Source organism: Pan paniscus, chromosome X (assembly GCF_029289425.2).
Source record: "Pan paniscus chromosome X, NHGRI_mPanPan1-v2.0_pri, whole genome shotgun sequence".
In the NCBI taxonomy this organism is placed as follows: domain Eukaryota; kingdom Metazoa; phylum Chordata; class Mammalia; order Primates; family Hominidae; genus Pan; species Pan paniscus.
The window spans coordinates 65,722,233-65,741,291 of NC_073272.2; the positions used below are offsets into that span (position 1 = coordinate 65,722,233).

General features: G+C 38.2%; 1 protein-coding gene across 6 annotated transcripts in view; it reads left to right on the forward strand.

Annotated features, from left to right (window-relative positions):
- The window catches only part of HEPH (hephaestin), a 98,872-nt gene that overhangs the window by 37,043 nt on the left and 42,770 nt on the right, over positions 1 to 19,059 (forward strand). For all 6 annotated transcript variants that reach the window (XM_063601746.1, XM_008970017.4, XM_008970018.4 and 3 more), the window contains exon 15: positions 748 to 879. In XM_063601746.1, the coding sequence (XP_063457816.1) occupies positions 748 to 879 (132 nt within the window). The remainder of the gene's footprint in view (positions 1 to 747; positions 880 to 19,059) is intronic.

Consider the following 19,059-nt stretch of genomic DNA (forward strand, 5'->3'; position numbering starts at 1 on the left):
TTAGCAGCCTGAACTCCACCTAGGGAAGCTATGTTATACCAGGATGGCCTCACTATTCCCCATTCTCAATGTTTTCATATGACATACTGGAATTATGGAATATTTTATGAAACAACCATGACAATAAACAGTGAAGGGGGAGGAAGGAAATCATGAATTCATGAACCAGATTTTACTGGGTTTTCTATATCTTCAAGGTATGAGTCTCTGAGGATGGTAAGTTGTAATAAATGCTAGGGGCAGAATAACTTAGGAACATCAAAAAGTGAAAAAACTATATATATACACAAGGAATCAGTTTTTTCATTGTACCACTGTTTAATTATTGCTTTAGGTGTTTTCCCCCTTATTCTAGTTATGGTACAGAAGGGACCCACTGACTCCTGAAGAGATCCTCTCAATTCTTTATTGTCTGCCAAACTTATCACTCCTTATCGTCAATGATTCCACAGCACCTTGATTCTTTAGACCCTTGGGCTGTTATAGATAGAGGGTAGGGGTGGGAAAAGTGGAGGTAATTGGAAGTATAATCTTGTCATTGAAGTACCTTCATCCTGTGGGTAGTAGTAACAGTTTAAGGACTTCTGAATCTTAAAATGGAGCCAGCCATGCCTTCTAGGTCTTAGAAGGATGTTTTGTCAGGGTAAACCCCTAATTCTATGAAGTGCTCATATATGTCCCTTTCTTTAATGCTCCCTGTGCTCCTGCATTAATGAAACTTTATTTAATTATTTTTGTTTACATTAGGTCCACTTATCAAAGGTGAAGTTGGTGATATCCTGACTGTGGTATTCAAGAATAATGCCAGCCGCCCCTACTCTGTGCATGCTCATGGAGTGCTAGAATCTACTACTGGCTGGCCACTGGCTGCTGAGCCTGGTGAGTGGGGACACTTAGTGAAAGAACAAAGGACATGCATCACCTCTGCTTCAGGCTTCTGGATTTTTCCTTAAAAAATTAATGTACTTCAGACTGGAGTGGTAGCTCATTCCTGTAATCCCAGCATTTTGAGAGGCTGAGGCGGGTGGATCACTTGAGGTTAGGAGTTCAAGACTAGCCTGGCCAACATGGTGAACCCTCATCTCTACCAAAAATACAAAAATTAGCTGGGTGCAGTGGTGTGCACCTGTAGTCTCAGCTACTCGGGAGGTTTAGGCAGGAGAATCTCTTGAACCCAGGAGGTGGAGGCTGCAGTGAGCCAAGATCATGCCACTGCACTCCAGCCTGGGTGACAAGTAAGACTCCATCTCAAATATATACATATATACATATATATATATATATGTGTATCTATATATATATATATGAGCTTAGAGACCTGAAATAGGAATATAGCCAAAACTAAGCCACAGCCTGAGTTTTTCTCTATCAAATACTCATTTTCTCAATCCCCGAATAGGCTATGGCTTAGACTTGGCTAATATTCCTGTTTCAGATCTCTAAGAAAATACCCTTGGATACAGTATGAGCTCCTAATCTTGACTAGAGAGTGATGTGACCTAGGCCACAAGCTGATCATTCAGCCCTTAGCCCAGTAAATAAAGTTCTTGTACCCTTCTTGCAGACTAAATTCTAACCCCAGTCACATACTAAGCTCCTAATACTAAATATAGAATAATCATAATCTTGTCAACATTCTCTTTTATTAATTCATTCATTGAATAAACACTTACTGGAGGCCTACTGGGTGACAAGAACAACTTTAGAATCTATCGATGCAGTAGTGAACACTTGCTCCTGTCTTGAAGAAACTTGAGCTGTTATGATAGAAACAGGTAAACTGGTAACTATAATCCAGTGTGTTAAGTGTTAATAGGAGTTTTTACAGTGTGATAGGCATGTGAAGAAAAGGGTATTTAATCTAATGTTTGAATAGTCAGGAATGGTTTTCCAGATTAGATGATATCTCAGCTGAGACCTAAATCAGTAGTTTTCAAACCTTAGCATGTATCAGGATCACCGAGAGGCTTGCTAAAACACAGATCGCTGAAATCAACTTTGAAAGTCTCTGATTCAGTAGGTGTGTGATGGAGCTCAGGAATTTGCTCATTCAAATAAGTTCTCATGCTGCTAGTTCAGAAACTACACTTTGGAAACAGCTGACCTAAAGGATGAAAAAAGGGACATATGGGTGAAGGTAAAGTACAGTATGGAAGAAAAGCAGGGAAAAGGAAGTTCCAGATTTAAAGAATGCAGTGTGCAAAGGCAAAGAGATTGAAGTTGGTGTAAAGGAAAAAGAATAGGTTCTAAAAAGATCAATGAAGTAAAATAAGCAAGATATGGTGATTAATTGGATTTTGAAGGTGAGAAAGATAAGTATTATTGAATGATATCGGTGTTTTTGGAGAAAGATTCTTAAATAATACCCAGTTTTTGATTTGGACAACCAGGAAAATAGTGATGCCATTCATCAAGATAGGGAACATAAGAGAAAGGTGACTTGAGATGGAGTGGGAGGATTGGAGTATTGGATGATGATGAGTTCCCTTTTGAATTTGTTGGATTTGGTATATTTGTAAGTTGATCAAATATAGGTATCTAGACATAAAGATAGACTTACAGATCTGGAGCCCAGGAGGAAAGTATGCTCTGAAGGAATAGATGTGGGAAGCATCAACATCTAGGTAGTGGTTAAAAGCATAAGAGTGAACACAGTTACCCCAGAAGAGTATATTGAATGAGAAAGTAAAAATACTCAGATGAGACCCCGAGGAAGGCCAATTTTTAAGGGAGGTACCGATTGAAATGTGAGCCTGAGAAAAAGTTAGCAAAATAGGAGGAAAGCCAAAATGAGATTACAGATGTTAAGAAAGGTCATGTCAAGGATGAAGTAGTCAACAGCTTCAGCTGCTTCAAAGAGTTCAAATAAAATAAGAGCAGAAAATTTTCCATTGCTTATAGCAATAGGGAAATGGCTGATGATTTTGATAAATTGGGGAAAGAAGCTATATTAGAATGTATTAGAGAGTAATCGGGAGATAAGAGATTGAAAACAGTGAGTATGGCTTAATTTTAAGACTTAGGCAGAACAATTTTAGTTAATGAGAAGGTCAGGGTTGTGCCCAAAGGCTAAAGTAAAGTGGAGGCAAAGGACACTACAGTTGAGGAGATCTAGGGACTAATAGGCTATAGTGTTGGATAAATCATCCACATGCACCTTGAAGTCACTCAGAAAAATGGTGGGGATTGGGATGGAAAAGAGGATGGTGATCCAGGTACCAAAATAATCAATAAATGACCATTAAGAGAGAAGGGATACATTGGAAGTTGGGAAACCAGTTAGAAGGTTGTAGTGATCTACAAGTGATGATAATGGCTTAAACAAAGGTAATAGAAAATGAGAATGGAGACAACTAGATAAATTTGAGAGATGTTAAGGCAGAATAAATAGGATTTTTTGATTGAATGGGTGTTGAGAAGATTAGGGAGATGGTGGAATCAAGGTTCATAACCAAGTTTTTGGATTAAGCACCTGGATGTTGGTACCACTCACAAAGAAAATAAATGCAGGAAGCAGGGGGCAGTTTTTTGTTTGTTTGTTTGTTTAGAGTGGGGAGATATTGACTTTATTTTTCAAAATCTTAATATGAGATGCCATAAAACATCGAGGTGGAAATGAGAGAGCTGTACGGATAGAAGATTATCATCAGTTTGAGATATGGATCTGTAACTTGGAAGAGACACCTGGGATAGCATAGAAATTTAACAGTCATAAGTAATTACAATGGATGATAGTTGAAATCATGATATGCATGTAATCACCCAGTGAGATAGTGTGTAAAGTGACAATGACATCAGCTGAGAATGAAACTTTGGAACATACTATTATTTAAGAGGAGGTACTCTATCTTAAATAATGTATAGGTTTAAAGTAGTTCTAACTGAAATTACAGTTCGATATTTTATTTTATTTGTACAAATGTAAGGAGTATATGAGAAATTTTGTTACATGTATATTATGTATAGTGATCAAGTCAGAATATGTACAGTGTCCATCATCCAAGTATAATATATTTTTGTTAAGTATAGTAATCTTAATCTGCTATCAAACATTGAATTCATTCCATTTTACTGCATATTTGTACCCTTTAAATGAGTTTTCTTCATCTTTCCCTTTCTTTCACACTCACCACCCTTCCCAGTCTCTGTTATCTACCTTTCCACTCTTCACTTCCATATGATCAAATTTTTTAGCTCCTACATATAAGTGAGAAAATGCAATGTTTGTCTTTTTGTGTCTGGTTTATTTTACTTAAGATAATGACCTCCATTTCCATCCATGTTGCTGCAGATTATATGATTTCATTCTTTTTTATGGCTGAATAGTATTCCATTGTGTATATATACCACATTTTCTTTATCCATTCATCCCTTGATGAACACAGGTTGATTTCATATCTTTATTATTGTGAATAGTGCTACAAGAAATATATAAGTGCAGGTATTCCATTGATATATTGTTTTCTTTTCATTTGGGTAAATACCTAGTAGTGACATTGCTGGATTGAATAGTAATTTTTGAGTTTTTTTAGAAATTTTCATACCATGTTTTAGAGTGGCTCCACTAGTTTACATTTCCACCAATAGTGTGTAAGAGTTCCCTTTTCTCTGCATCCTTGCCAGCATCTGTCATTATTATTATTTTTTTCTTTTTAGTAATAGCCATTCTGACTAGGGTAATATGATCTGTCATTGTGGTTTTAATGTGCATTTCCCTGATAATTAGTAATGTTGAGCATTTTTTCATATACCTGTTGGCCATTTGTATGTCTTATTTTGAGAAATGTCTATTCATGTCCTTTACCCACTTTTTAATGTGTTTTTTTTTCCTCTTAACTTGCTTGAGTTTCTTGGTATTCTAGTATTAGTCTCCTGTCAAATGAATACTTTGTAATTTTTTTTTTCCCATTCAGCAGGTTGTCTTTTCACTCTGTTGATTATTTCCTTTGCTGTGCAATAGCTATTTAGTTAAATATAGTCCCATGTGCCTATTTTTGGTTTTATTAACTGTATTTTTGAGGTCATAAATTCTTTGCCTCAACCAATGTTCAGGAGAGTTTCCCTCCAATTTTCTTCTAGTATTTTTATAGCTTCACATATCCATCATGAGATAATTTTGTATATGGTGAGAGATATAGGTCCAGTTTTATTCTTCTGCACGTGGCTGTGCAGTTTTCTCAGCACTATTTATTAAAGAGGATGTTCTTTCTCCAATGTAAGTTTTTGTCAGTTTTGTCAATGATCAGTTGACTGTAAATATGTGGCAATATTTTTGGATTTTCTATTCTGTTTCATTGGTCTATGTGTCTATTTTTATACCATGCTGTTTTGATTACCATAGCCTTTTAATATATTTTGAAGTCAGGTAGTGTAATGCCTCCAGTGGTTTATTTATTTATTTATTTGTTTATGGCTCAGGACTGCTTTGGCTATTTGGGCTCTTTTTTGGTGTCATATAAATTTTCAAATTTTTAAAAAGTTTTGTGAAGAATGACATTGATATTTTGAGAGGAATTGCATTGATTCTGCAGATTGCTTTGGACAATATGGTCATTTTAATGATATTAATTCTTTTGATTTTTTTCATTTGTTTTTATCCTCTTCAATTTCTTTCATCAGTGTTTGTAGTTTTTTTTTAATTTATTTATTTATTTTATTTATTTTAATTATTATACTTTAAGTTTTAGGGTACATGTGCACAAAATGCAGGTTAGTTACATATGTATACATGTGACATGCTGGTGCGCTGTACCCACTAACTCATCATCTAGCATTAGGTCTATCTCCCAATGCTATCCCTCCCCCCTTCCCCCACCCCACAACAGTCCCCAGAGTGTGATGTTCCCCTTCCTGTGTCCATGTGTTCTCATTGTTCAGTTCCCACCTATGAGTGAGAATATGCGGTGTTTGGTTTTTTGTTCTTGCGATAGTTTACTGAGAATGATGATTTCCAATTTCATCCATGTCCCTACAAAGGACATGTTTATTGTGGCACTATTCACAATAGCAAAGACTTGGAACCAACCCAAATGTCCAACAATGATAGACTGGATTAAGAAAATGTGGCACATATACACCATGGAATACTATGCAGCCATAAAAATGATGAGTGTTTGTAGTTTTTATTGTAAAGCTCTTTCACCTCTTTGGTTAAAATTTTTACTATGTATTTTTATTATTCCTAGGTATTTTATTATTTTGTATAACTACAACTGGATATATTTTTGTATTGCAATGAAATTCTTGTATGCAAAGTTCATTTGGAAAAATAAAGAATACCTGGGCAAGAAGAGCCAAAACATTAAAAAAAAAAATACTAATGAAATCACACTAGCGTAACCCAATAGTATAGCATATTATAAAGATGAAGATACAATAATTAAAGTGACATGATACTGTAAATAAAAATCAATAGGACAAAACAAACATTCCTGAAGCAGACCCAAGCTTCTGCCTTTGTCAATAGCAATGGGAATACAGATAATACTAGTCTATTACTAACTGCACAAATCTGCCTTCTAGAACTCCATCAGCTTCAGACAAGAAAGATGTTAATTTGATTAGTCAGAATCTAAAATGTTTGCTGGAAATGTCTTACCAGTGGGCAGGATTACAGTTTCTTTTATCTCAGCACTCCCTATTGCACTGCCCCCTTCCATGTGGTAAGTTGACCTATGCCTGCAACTGGGTAAACTGGATATGTGTATTAGTACAGGGTCTGTGCTGTAGATCTAGCTATCTTAATTTAATGAAATTTGAGAGTCATCAGCATGTAGATAATATTTAAAGTGATAATATGGATGAGATCACTCAAGGAGTGAGTTATACAGTAAATAGTGACCAAGGTGGCTGGATTAATTCAGGTAAGAGATGATGGCAGCTTGGACCAGCCTGATAAAGTAGAAAGGGTGAGAAGTTTTATAATTCTGGATATATTTTGTTGGTTAAGACAATTAGCTGGTGAATTGGGGTTTCTAGATATTCTTTTTTATTTTCGGTAGTTGCTATATTTTAGTCATTAATCCCTTCTAGGTTTTAAACATGGCAGATATCTTTTCCCGATTTGTCATCTACTTGTTAACTTTGTTTGTGATATCATTTGTTGAACAGAAATCCTTGATGTGATGTGATCAAATCAATGGAATTTTGGCCTCATAGTTTGTGCTTTTGAAATTTTGTTTATCAAGTCCTTCCCAGCCCTTGGTCACAAAGACGTTCTGCTGCATTATCTTCTGTTAACTTTATAAGTTTCTTTTTTCACATTCAAATCTGTAATCAGACCAGAGTTTGCATTTTTATATGCTATTAGCTATAGATCCATTTTTAATTTTTCTTTATATAGAAAGAAAATTTTCTTAATAACATCTTCTAAACCATTCAACTTTCCCCCCTTTGAGTTGCTTTGCCACCATTATTTCATGTTTAGTTTCTGTAAATATATTAATCAGTCTCCAATCTATTCTGTTATATTTGTCAATTCAGTTCTTGCAACAATATCATATTATTTTTATTATTATGGGTTTGAAATTTGTCTTACTATTTGAAGAACAAACCTCTTTTATTGAGGATTTACTTAGGTGTATGTTATTTTTCCATATAGATTTTAGAGTAAGTTTCAAGTTTCTCAAATACAGCTAAAATTTTGATTGACATTGCATTAAATTTATAGATTAATTTGGAGAGAATTTACATCTTTATATTATTTGTTGGAATGGATTTCCATTTATTCAGATGGTCTTCTATGACTTTATAGTTTTGTAAAAATATTGTCATAAAGGTTGTACATATGCTTGGTTAAGCTAATCCATTAATGCTTCTTAGTTTTTCTTACTACTTTTAAATTATATTTCTAATAGATTATTTATAATGTAGAGAAATGCTATTCATTTGTGTAAGTTGAACCTGTATCTAGTAGTCTTCTTGAACTCCCTTATTAGTTTTACTAGTTTGTTGATTCCAGAAATATTGAGAGTTTTATTCTTCTATCTCTTATTCCTTTCCATTTCCATATATGTTTGCCAGGATCACTAATACTAGTGATGGTAGTGGTCATCTTCAAATTTCTCCCAATCTCAAGAGAATGCATGTAAAGTTTCTCTCTCTTTGCTATGATTTCTTTTTGGAAATTTATTTAAATTTCCAAATGAACAAAAATTTATTTAAAATTTTAATCAAGATAACTGACCTAAAACCTTCAGTAGAAGAATAATTTTAAAACCATTTTTGGGGTGGAGGAGAAAATGGTGGATAGGAAGACTAACTTGCAGCTCCCACTGGGATGGACAGAGCAGCATGTGAAGAGCCATATCATGAATCTTTGCTCCAGGAACTACAGCAGAAACATACCACTGAGAGAATCCACAGACCCTTTGATGGAGGTGCATTGCCGCTGCAAGCTCCATGGGACAGCCAAGGGACTGTGAGTTGTCTTGCTTTCTCAGTTGGGAGGCTTGTAGCCTGGGGAAAGTTCTCAGCCCTGCTCACCAACTACCTGGAAATAAACTCAGTGCTGTTGGGGAGGCATGGTGCAATTGAGACCAGCCTTTCGGCTGTGGGCTGTCATCTTTCTTTCACTTCCCTGGTGACCTGTGTGATGCAGCAGAGGCAGCCATAATCCCCCTAGGAACATAACTCCATTGGCCTGGGAACCACACTTGCATCCCCCAAAGCAGCCACAGCAAGCCCTGCCCAAGGAGAGTCTGAGTTCAGGCACACCTAATTCTGCACTCCTGGTAGCCAAAGACAACGAACACAATCTCTTAGAGGCTCTATGACCCTGCGTACAACCTGACAAAACTGAACACTTATCCAAAAGCGACCCTATGAGAAGCATGTATCCTCCCTACACACCTGCAGCTGATGTGTTCTTGAAAGCACCACCTCCTGATTGGAGGCCAAACAACACAAAACCAATGCACTTAATAAAAATACAACCAAGGACTCTTACATAGTCCACTTCACTCCCCTGCTACCTCCACTGGAGCAGGTGCTGATATCCATGGCTGAGAGACATGAAGACGGATTATATCACAAGATTCTTTGCAGACACTCCCCATTGCCAGTCTGGAGCCCAGTAGCTCTGCTGGGTGGCTGGATCCAGAAGAGAAATAACAATCACTGCAGTTTCTCCCTAGGGAAAGGGGAGAGCACCACATCCAGGGAGCACCCTGTGGGACAAAATAATTTGAACAGCAGCCTCTGAGTCCCAGATCTTCCCTCTAACATAGTCTACCCAAATAAGAAGGAACTGGAACACCAATTCTGGTAATATGACAAAACAAATTATTTAACAATCCCCAAAGATCAAACTACCTTACCAGCAATGGATCCAAATCAAGATAAAAATCTCTGAATGGCCAGAAGAAAAAATCAGAAGGTAGACTATTAAGCTAATCAAGGAGGCACCAGAGAAAGGTGAATAACAACTTAAAGAAATTAAAAACATGATACAGGATATAAATGAAAAAAATATCCAGTGAAATAGACAGCATAAGTACATAGTTACGGTATGACAAAATGCACTGAAAAGTCACAGCAGTAGAATTGAAGAAGTAGAATAGCTTCAGAATTCAAAGACAAGGCTTTTAAATTAACTCAATCCAACAAAGACAAAGAAAAAATAATTTTAAAGAAAAGCCTCCAAGAAGTTTGGGATTATGTTAAATGACCAAACCTAAGAATAATTGGTGTTCGGGAGGAAGAAGAGAAATCTAAAAGTTTGGAAAACATATTTGAGGGAATAATAGAGGAACATTTCCCTGGCCTTGCTAGAGATCTAGACATCCCAAAACAGGAAGCTCAAAGAACACTTGGGAAATTCCTCTCAAACAGATCGTTGCCTAGGTACATAGCTATCAGGTTATCTAAAGTCAAAACTAAGGAAAGAATTGTAAAAAGTTGGGAGGCAAAAGCACCAGGTAACATATAAAGGAAAACCTATCAGATTAACAGAAGATTTCTCAGCAGAAACCCTACAAAGTAGAAGGGTTTTGGGTCCTATCATCAGCCTCCTCAAACTAAACAATTATCAGCCAAGAATTTTTTAACCAGCAAAACTAAGCTTCGTAAATGAAGGAAAGATACTGTGTTTTTCAGACAAAGAAATGCTGAAAAGAATTTGCCACTACCAAGTCAGCACTACAAGAACTGCTAAAAGGAACTCTAAAACTTGAAACCAATCCTCAAACTACACCAAAATAGAACCTCCTTAAAGCATAAACCTCACAGGACCTATAAAACAGCAACAATTAAAAAAGCCAAGGTATTCAGGCAACAAACAGCACAATGAATAGAACAATACCTTACATCTCACTACTAACATTTAATGTAAATGGCCTAAATGCTCCATTTAAAAGATACAGAATAGCAGAATAGATATGAATTCACCAACCAAGTATCTACTGTCTTCAAGAGACTCACCTGATACATAAGGACTCACATAAACTTTAGGTAAAAGGGGGGAAAAAGATATTCCATGCAAAGGGACACCAAAAGTGAGCAGGAGTAGCTATTCTTATATCAGACAAAACAAACTTTAAAGCAACAGCAGTTAAAAAAGGCAAAGAGGAACAAACATTATATAATAATAAAAGGACTAATCCAACAGGAAAATATAACAATCTTAAATATATATGCACCTAACACTGGAGCCCCCAAATTTATAAAACAAGACCTAAGAAATGAGGCAGACAGCAACAGAATAATAGTGGGGGACTTTAATATTCCACTGACAGCACTAGATAGGTCATCAAGACAGAAAGTCAACAAAGGAACAATGGACTTAAACTATACCTAGAACAATTGGACTTAACAGATATTTACAGAACATTTTACCAACAACTGCAGAATATGCATTCTATTCATCAGCACATAGAATGTTCTCCAAGATAGACTATATGATAGACAAAGTCCAAGATAGACAAAACAAGTCTCAACAAATTTAAGAAAACTGAAATTATATAAAGTACTCTCTCTGACCACAGTGGAATAAAATGGGAATTCAACTCCAAAAGGAACCCTCAGAACCACTCAAATACCTAGATATTAAATAACCTGCTCTTGAATGATCATTGGATCAACAATGACATCAAGATAGAAATTTAAAAAACCTTTTGACATGAGCAATAATAGTGACACAACCTATCGAAACCTCTGGGATACAATAGTGGTGCAAATGTAGCAGGACAAGCTACAGACAAAACCCTTTAGACACTGAGTTAAAGAAGGAAGGGCTTTATTCGACTGAGAGCTTCAGCAAGACTCATGTTTCCAACAACCAAGCTCCCTGAGTGAGCAATTCCTGTCCCTTTTAAGGGCTCACAACTTTAAGGGGGTCCACATGAGAGGGTCGTGATCGATTGAGCAAGCAGGGGGTACGTGACTGGGGGCTGCATGCACCGGTAATTAGAATGGAACAGAACAGGACAGGGATTTTTACACTGCTTTTCTATACAATGTCTGTAATCTATAGATAACTTAACTGATTAGGTCAGGGGTCAATCTTTAACTACCAGGCCTAGGGTGTGGCACCGGGCTGTCTGTTTGTGGATTTCATTTCTGCCTTTTAGTTTTTACTTCCTCTTTCTTTGGAGGCAGAAGTTGGGCATAAGACAATATGATGGGTGGTCTCCTCCCTTATTCCCCCACTTTGAGAATCTCACTCAATAGTGGGAGTTCTCACTTTCATTCTCACTACCTATGTCTTCTTGCAAGACAGATCGATAGTGATTCATATAGTACACTTGTGCCGAAGTATTTTGGTGAACTAAGGTAGCGATGAAGCTTTTTATCGTTTGAAGAAGTGCAGGTAGCAAGGAAGCAGTAAGCAGGTTTCTATTACTATTATAACTCCTATTATAAGAGTTTTAAATCTTTTTAGCACTGGGAACCACTTTCCAAACATGGCCCCAGGATCGAATCCATGCCACACTTGCACGGGCACATGTGCCAGTTTTGTCATATTTCTAACTATGTCTTCAACTACTTGCCTTTGATCGTCTATGTGTAGACAGCAATTAGGTTAAATTTAAATTCTCTACAGACCCCTCCTTCAGTTGCTAGCAAGTAGTCGAGAGCCAATCTATTTTGATAGATAGCATTTCTCATCTGAGTTTCTTGCCAGGCCAGAATAGTCAAGGCTCTGCTGGTCTTATTAGTGATTATTTCTAAGACAGCTTGTAACCATATGATTCAGTTGAGCATGTAAATGGGGGTCGGGTATCCCCACGAGCTGTCTTGTGCCAAAGTACCAGGATCATAGTATTGTATGATTCTCTCAGGGGGCCATGTATCATCTTTTTAATTTTCTATAGCTATGCTTCTCTTTTTGTGGGAAGCACAGACAGGGAAGCCCAGGAGTTCACCTGTCTTTATAGGCAGTAGGAAGAAAGATGGTTTAATAGTGCCAATAACACAACTACCTGCCCACTGGTCGGGTATTTTGGTGTAAGCTCTATGCCCACAAATCCAGTATAATCCAGTGGGGGCTGTCCAGTCCCGGTGGGACTCTGGATGGGTTCACAGAGTTTGCAACTTTGGGAATTTACTAAATGGATTTTTCTTAGTGTGGTTTGAACTCCACTAGGTGGCTGTTTTTGTAGTATTATTATACAGTTTTTGCCCGAGGCAGCTGAGTCTTCCCACAGCAAAGGTGAAGTCCTTTCCGACTCTTGCTATACAGTATTGTCTAATGATTGAGGCTTTTAGGACCCAAAAGTTATCAGGGTGATTCTTTTGTGCCAGGAATTCATCAGGAACTGGGTCTGTAGGTACTAATTATTGGGCTTCCTATGGCCATTGATCTCCCATTACAGTTCCTCTACATACATAACATGAAGTGACATTGAGAGACTGGGCTACATGCTCAGCTAATTGCAAAAACAAATTTCTTGTTTTTCCTGAAATTTCTGGTACTGGCACATTCAGTTTATCATAGAAGGTTTGAAATACTGGCTCAGGAGCTTGTTTATAAACTTCTCCTCAAACCACGATATTTACTCAAGGATCCAGTCCAGCCCCATCGATTCCTAGGTCTACACACTCCCCTTTTTTCCAGCAAGGATCAAGGGGGTTGGTTATTACTAGCTTTAAGGGGTTACACTGACCACTGGTACAGGAAGGGCCACTTTTCCTTTTCTGAAGGTGGACAGCATCCTTTTTATTTTTTATCCAAGTAGCCTAAATGACACAAGACCAGCATCCACATTCATTTCCACACAGTCCTAACTCATGACAAATGTACTTATTTTCTGCCATGTAGCCTCTTTCCTAATTAAAAGAACCACATCTTATTCCTAACTTATTACTATTAATAACAGCACAGGCATCAAACTTCCAGGTGACTCGTTTGGGCACCCCTTTTTATTTTGTTTTGGCTAACACATTACTCATATCATTTATGAGCCCCCACCAGTCCTCAGACCTTAATCTTACTTCAAAAACTGTGGTCATGGGAGGCTCAGATGGATCATAACACACATCAGGTTGGTCATTTCCTGGGCTACATACCTTGCATAGGATAGCATGATACAAGTTTTTTTTTAGATTCCCGGTACACTTATAATAATCATAAAATAATAGGACTGTAGCACATTTTTGTCCTACCTCAGTAACTTGATGTATACACTGGGAACAGTCCTCATTCTGAGGAAGGTCAGTTAAAGTCCTTACTGTACAAGTCTGAATTTTAAGGAAAAATGAGTCCCCGCGATGAGTTTTCTCATGCTTCGGCTGTGCGTGGACCAGTCAGCTTCCGGGTGTGACTGGAACAGGGCTTGTCGTCTTCTTCAGAGTCACTTTGCAGGGGTTGGCACAGCTGCTCCTGTCCGCGTACCACTCACAGTCTACTGATGTTCAAGGATGGTTTCAGAGGTTGGGCCTGCTAGCATAAACTGAGTCCAACACCTCTACACAGTTATGCTTGACTGGGCTCTCTGATACCGGGAGCAAGGTGGCGGGATTTAGGGTGTTGCAAACTTCAGTGGTTATGTGGAGATTTTCACATAGCAAGCTTTGGTACTTGGTTAATCTAGCATTTGTTAACCAATAATGTCCTTTGGTTGTCATTAAAGTTACCACAGCATGGGGGGCCTTTATATTCAGATTTTGCCCAAGGGTTATTTTGTCTGCTTCTTGTGCTAACAGGGCCATTGCTGCCAGGGCCCTTAGACATGGGGGCCAGACTTTGGAAACCCTGCCTAGTTGTTTTGAAAGCTAGGCCACTGGCCTTGGCCAGGGCCCCACAGTCTGGGTTAAAAGTCCAACTGCCATTTTTTTCTCTTTCTGATACATAGGGTGTAAAGGGTTTTGTCGGGTCAAATAGCCCCAGGGCTCGGGCTGACATGAGTTTTTCTTTTAATTCGTGAAAAGGTCATTGCTGTTGGTTGTAATAGATGTAGTTTATCCAATTTACATTTTTATTAACTGTCACCTACCAAAATATTGACTCAAATCCTGCAGCTATTTGATTTCAAGCTTTTAATTAATCTGGTATTCTCTGTGGGACTCCAATTGCGTCTAAATGGATGTGAGAGTCAAAAGACCCATAAGGGGCTTCTCTTGTGTTACGATGTCTTATTTTTCCTCCCTATGGTTGATGAAATGCCAGGGTGAAAGGGATAGCCAATTGGACTAATGTACAAGTGCCACTCCAGTTATTTGGCAGAGTGCCCAGTGAAGGTCTACCACAATACCACCACACATCTGCTCAGGGATGAACAAGGGCTGACTGATTAGTAAGCTCTTGAAAATGTTTAAGCTCACTGCATCCTTTCAGGTCTCCAAGGAATGCTAAGTTTCCTCCCTGTCATGAGAGACACAAAGTGAACTTATGTTGGGAGATGGAGGTTGGATGGCCCTTGGGGGCTGACCCGCAGGGTGCCAGACTTTGGGATGCAGCAGAGAGAGCTTGGCATGACTTATTACTCCAGGCTGTAGAATCCTGGAAAAGGGTTACCATGCAGCCCACACCTGGTCGACTGGAGGACCACCTTAGTGGAAAGGGGACAATCTGGGCCTCTGGCTTGCCATGTGCACAAGCATAACAATTGCTTTTGTTTAACGTGTGGATGGAATATTTGATCCATTCCAACCGGGCATTTGCATCTTGGTATGCTGTCTTAATTGCCAAAGTTTGTTTTAAGTCTTTAACTTCTATGATCCTCTAGTAAAATGAATGTATGATTTTGGGAAATTACAAAAACTGGTTGGGGCAGTCCATCCTTGCTCTCTAGTGGTCCACAGAATGTTGGGCCAACTATGGCATAAAAGCTCTACATTTGGGGAGCAAGACTCCTGGTTGACATTGGAGTCTTTATTGAAATTTCCCCAGATTAAATGGTCCTAATTTACTAATACCCAGTCTGAGGAGAGTCAGGAGGGACAGAGGTACTTTTCTGAAGTAGAGAGCTGTCTTTGACTTGGCAAGTCCCCACAGGGTATAACAAGGCAAGCATTAAATACAATAGTTTGAGGCAAAATTGACTTGGTTATGTTAATAACCAGACGGTCAGCAATAGAACGAGGAAAGAAGAAAGAGCAATAGAATAGATGAAAGAGTTAAATTTTTCTTAGCTTTAGTTTGGTAGGGTTTTCCCCTGAGACTGCAGTCTAGGAGTCTGGAGGGGGTGGCGCTTTAACTCGGGTGTGATGAGTCCATCCCTTTTCTGCTGTACGAACAGCAGTCTCGGAGGTTAGCAGCACAAGGTAGGGTCCTTCCTAGGCTGGCTAGAGTTTTTCTTCTTTCTGCCCTTTGATAAGAAGGTGATCTTCAGGCTGGGGCTGATTTACTGGAAATTCTAGGGGTGGTACCTGTGCTAAAAGACTTTTAGTTTTGAGGGAAAGGAAAGTGGAAGATAAACCAAGTATATAATTTCTAAGAAATTGACTTTTTGTTTTAAATGTGGGGACATCAACAGTGGACTTTATAGTCTTTGGTGCCTTCTTACTGAGAAATTTCCTTTAGCACCTATTTTTATTAGTTTTTAGACCAAAGAAACCCAAACGCCATTTTATATTTAATAATGCTTCTTGTATGATTTTTATGCCAGATAAGCTAAATTTCACCTTTATATTAGTATGCTATTAATGTTAAACTTAGTTTTAGTAAAACTTTGTATACGTATTTATTCAGTTTTTAATGTCGGACCATAAGGTAAGATTTTTATAGACTCTTTTTAACCTTTTATAATCTTTGTTAAAGAGCAGGTTAGTGCTTTAAGAAAAACCCATTGTGTTTTTACTTTAATGTCCAGTTCACAGAAAAACTGGATGATACCCCTTTAACATTAGCTAATATGTTTACACACAGATTTTTTTTATAATTAACATTTTAAAACTTGCTAAAACCTTCAAAACAAATTTTTTTAACCTTTTAATGTAGGTAAAAATTTACATTCTTATGCTTCCTTCTAATCTTTTTACCAAAGGCATATTTTACATTCCTTATACACCTTGCACATAAACTTTTTTTCCCCAATAGTTTTACATTTAGGAAGCCTAGTTAGTTTTAAATTATACAACATTTCTTGCATAAATTCTTTTTTATAACATTTTTCTCTTTCACGACTTTCACAGACAATTCTTCGACGTGCCTTAACTTTCTGACTTATTACAAACATTTCTTTCTTTAAACAACCAGTTAATTTATTTCAGGATAAGAATTTACCATATAACACTCTTTTTACTAAATTCTGCGGCCCCTCTTTCCCCCACTTTTTTTTTTTTTTGAGGATGATAACCATTCTTTTCCAAAGTGAACTTCTTTTATGTCTGTGGACTAGACTGTCTAAGGCCACAAGATTAGAAATTACTATAATATATGTTATATTGTTAACTTTTAGCAAACTTTACTTTTGTTGAAAACCTTGTAAGTTTGGGATTTTAATTATCCTTTGCTATTAATCAGACCTTGTTTTGTCCAAATTAACTTAGAATTGGTATAGATGGCTTTTTTTTTTCCCTTCAATTACCTGGGAGGAATCATTGATTGTCCTGTCCTGAAGGGAGTTCCTCCTAGGTCTGGTTGGATCTTTGTATGGTAATTAAGATTTAGATCCCCTGTTAGGAAACCTGCTGGGTTAAGGGAATTTTCAGTGGTTAATGTTAAATCATCCTTTTCTTTTATTGCCTTAGGATACTTCTCAACTGGTGAGGTGTGCTCACAATGAGGTTTTCTCTAAAAGTTATTTTTTTACTTTTTTCTGTTAGCAAAGCTCTTGCTGCTATAGATTGAATGCATTTGGGCCATCCGGGGTTTACTGGATTAAGGATTTTTGATAGGAAGGCTTCAGTGCTTTCTGGATATGCCCTTGTTTACACTGACAACAAAGTTGTATTGGAGTGTTATAGGGTTACAGAGAATACCTTCAATTACCAATTATAGGTTTTTAATTTACCTTGGCTTTTAAAGGAATAGGGTACACTGTTTTTTTTTCTTAACTACTTGTATCTCTCTCTCTCTCTCTTTCTTTCTCTTTCTTTCTCTCTCTCTGTCTCTGATTTTCTGTCTCTTTTTCTCTTTGACTTTCCTTTTACCTCTGTCTCTTTCTCTCTCTCTGTCTCTCTCTTTCTCTCTCTCTCTGCTGATCTTTCCTTACCTCTGCCAGCTGCTTATGCTGCTGTTCTCTCAACTACTGTGGTGGGGGGTGGTGGTGGAGGGGTCTAAAACCAGCTGTAACCAAGTGTCTATATATGGGAACTGGTCTGAGTACCTTGGCTTACAGGTTACCTTGTGCCATACCTTTGAAACAAGGGACCTGTCCAGGCTTCCTTCTGATGGCCAACCCACCTCTAATGCTGGCCAGTCTATCTTACAAAAAGTTTTAACTTTTCCTGGTGTAATAGTACTCCATCGTCTCCCTTAAATCCTTTCTTGAAATTTTTCAACATAGTTCCTAGTGGAGTGGGCTTACTTTGTGCCTGACCCATGCTTCTTCAAGACAAAACACCACGCTTACATCACACGCACACCACAAAACAAAGAATGGGTAAAAAGGGCACACAAACACTTTTACAGTTTACACCAAAGCAGAATCAAAACCAAAATCAGAGTATCAAGAAATCCAAGCCAGGTCAAAACTAAAACCAAAGTATCAAGCAATCCAAGTCAAGTCAAAAAAAAAGAACTAAAGTGCTGGTACAGGCACACCATGGGTGATCAGGCCATGCTTCCACTCAAATGAAGTAGGCAAGTTCCAAAGACTAGTCTTACCAACTTTCAGATGTCTGGACTCCAGGTACCAGTTCCTTCCCGGTGTTCAGCCACTGCGTTGATCCTCCACAGGGGCCTGCCATGCGCTGCTCTGGCAAGGCATTCCACTGGGGCAATTGCCTACTTGGGAGCACTCTCAGGATCTGTGTCACTCAAGCTGGCCAGAGTCCCCCACAGGGATGCTCCACAGGGCAGGCCTAAGCCGCCTAAGGGGCTGCCTCGACTGTCTGTTAATCACCTTGCTTCCTGATCAAGGAACCAAGAAATGTAGCAGGAAAAGCCACAGATAAAACCCCTCAGACACTGAGTTAAAGAAGGAAGGGCTTTATTCGGCCGGGAGCTTTGGCAAGACTAATGTCTCCAACAACTGAGCTCCCTGAGTGAGCAATTCCTGTCCCTTTTAAGGGCTCACAACTTTAAGGGGGTCTGTGTGAGAGGGTTGTGATCTATTGAGAAAGCAGGGGGTATGTGACTGGGGGCTGCATTCACTGGTAATTAGAATGGAACAGAACAGGACAGGGATTTTTACAGTGCTTTTCTATACAGTGTCTGTAATCTACAGATAACATAACCGATTAGGTTGGGGTCGATCTTTAACTACCAGGCCCAGGGTGTGGTGCCGGGCTGTCTGCTTATGGAATTCATTTCTGCCTTTTAGTTTTTACTTCTTCTTTCTTTGGAGGCAGAAATTGGGCATAAGACAATATGAGGGGTGGTCTCCTCCCTTACTAAGAGGAAAGTTTAAACATTTAAATGCCTACATCAGGAATTCTGAAAAAGCATATATAGACAATCTATGGTCATGCCTCAAGGAACTGGAGAAACAAGAACAAATCAAGCCCAAACTCAGC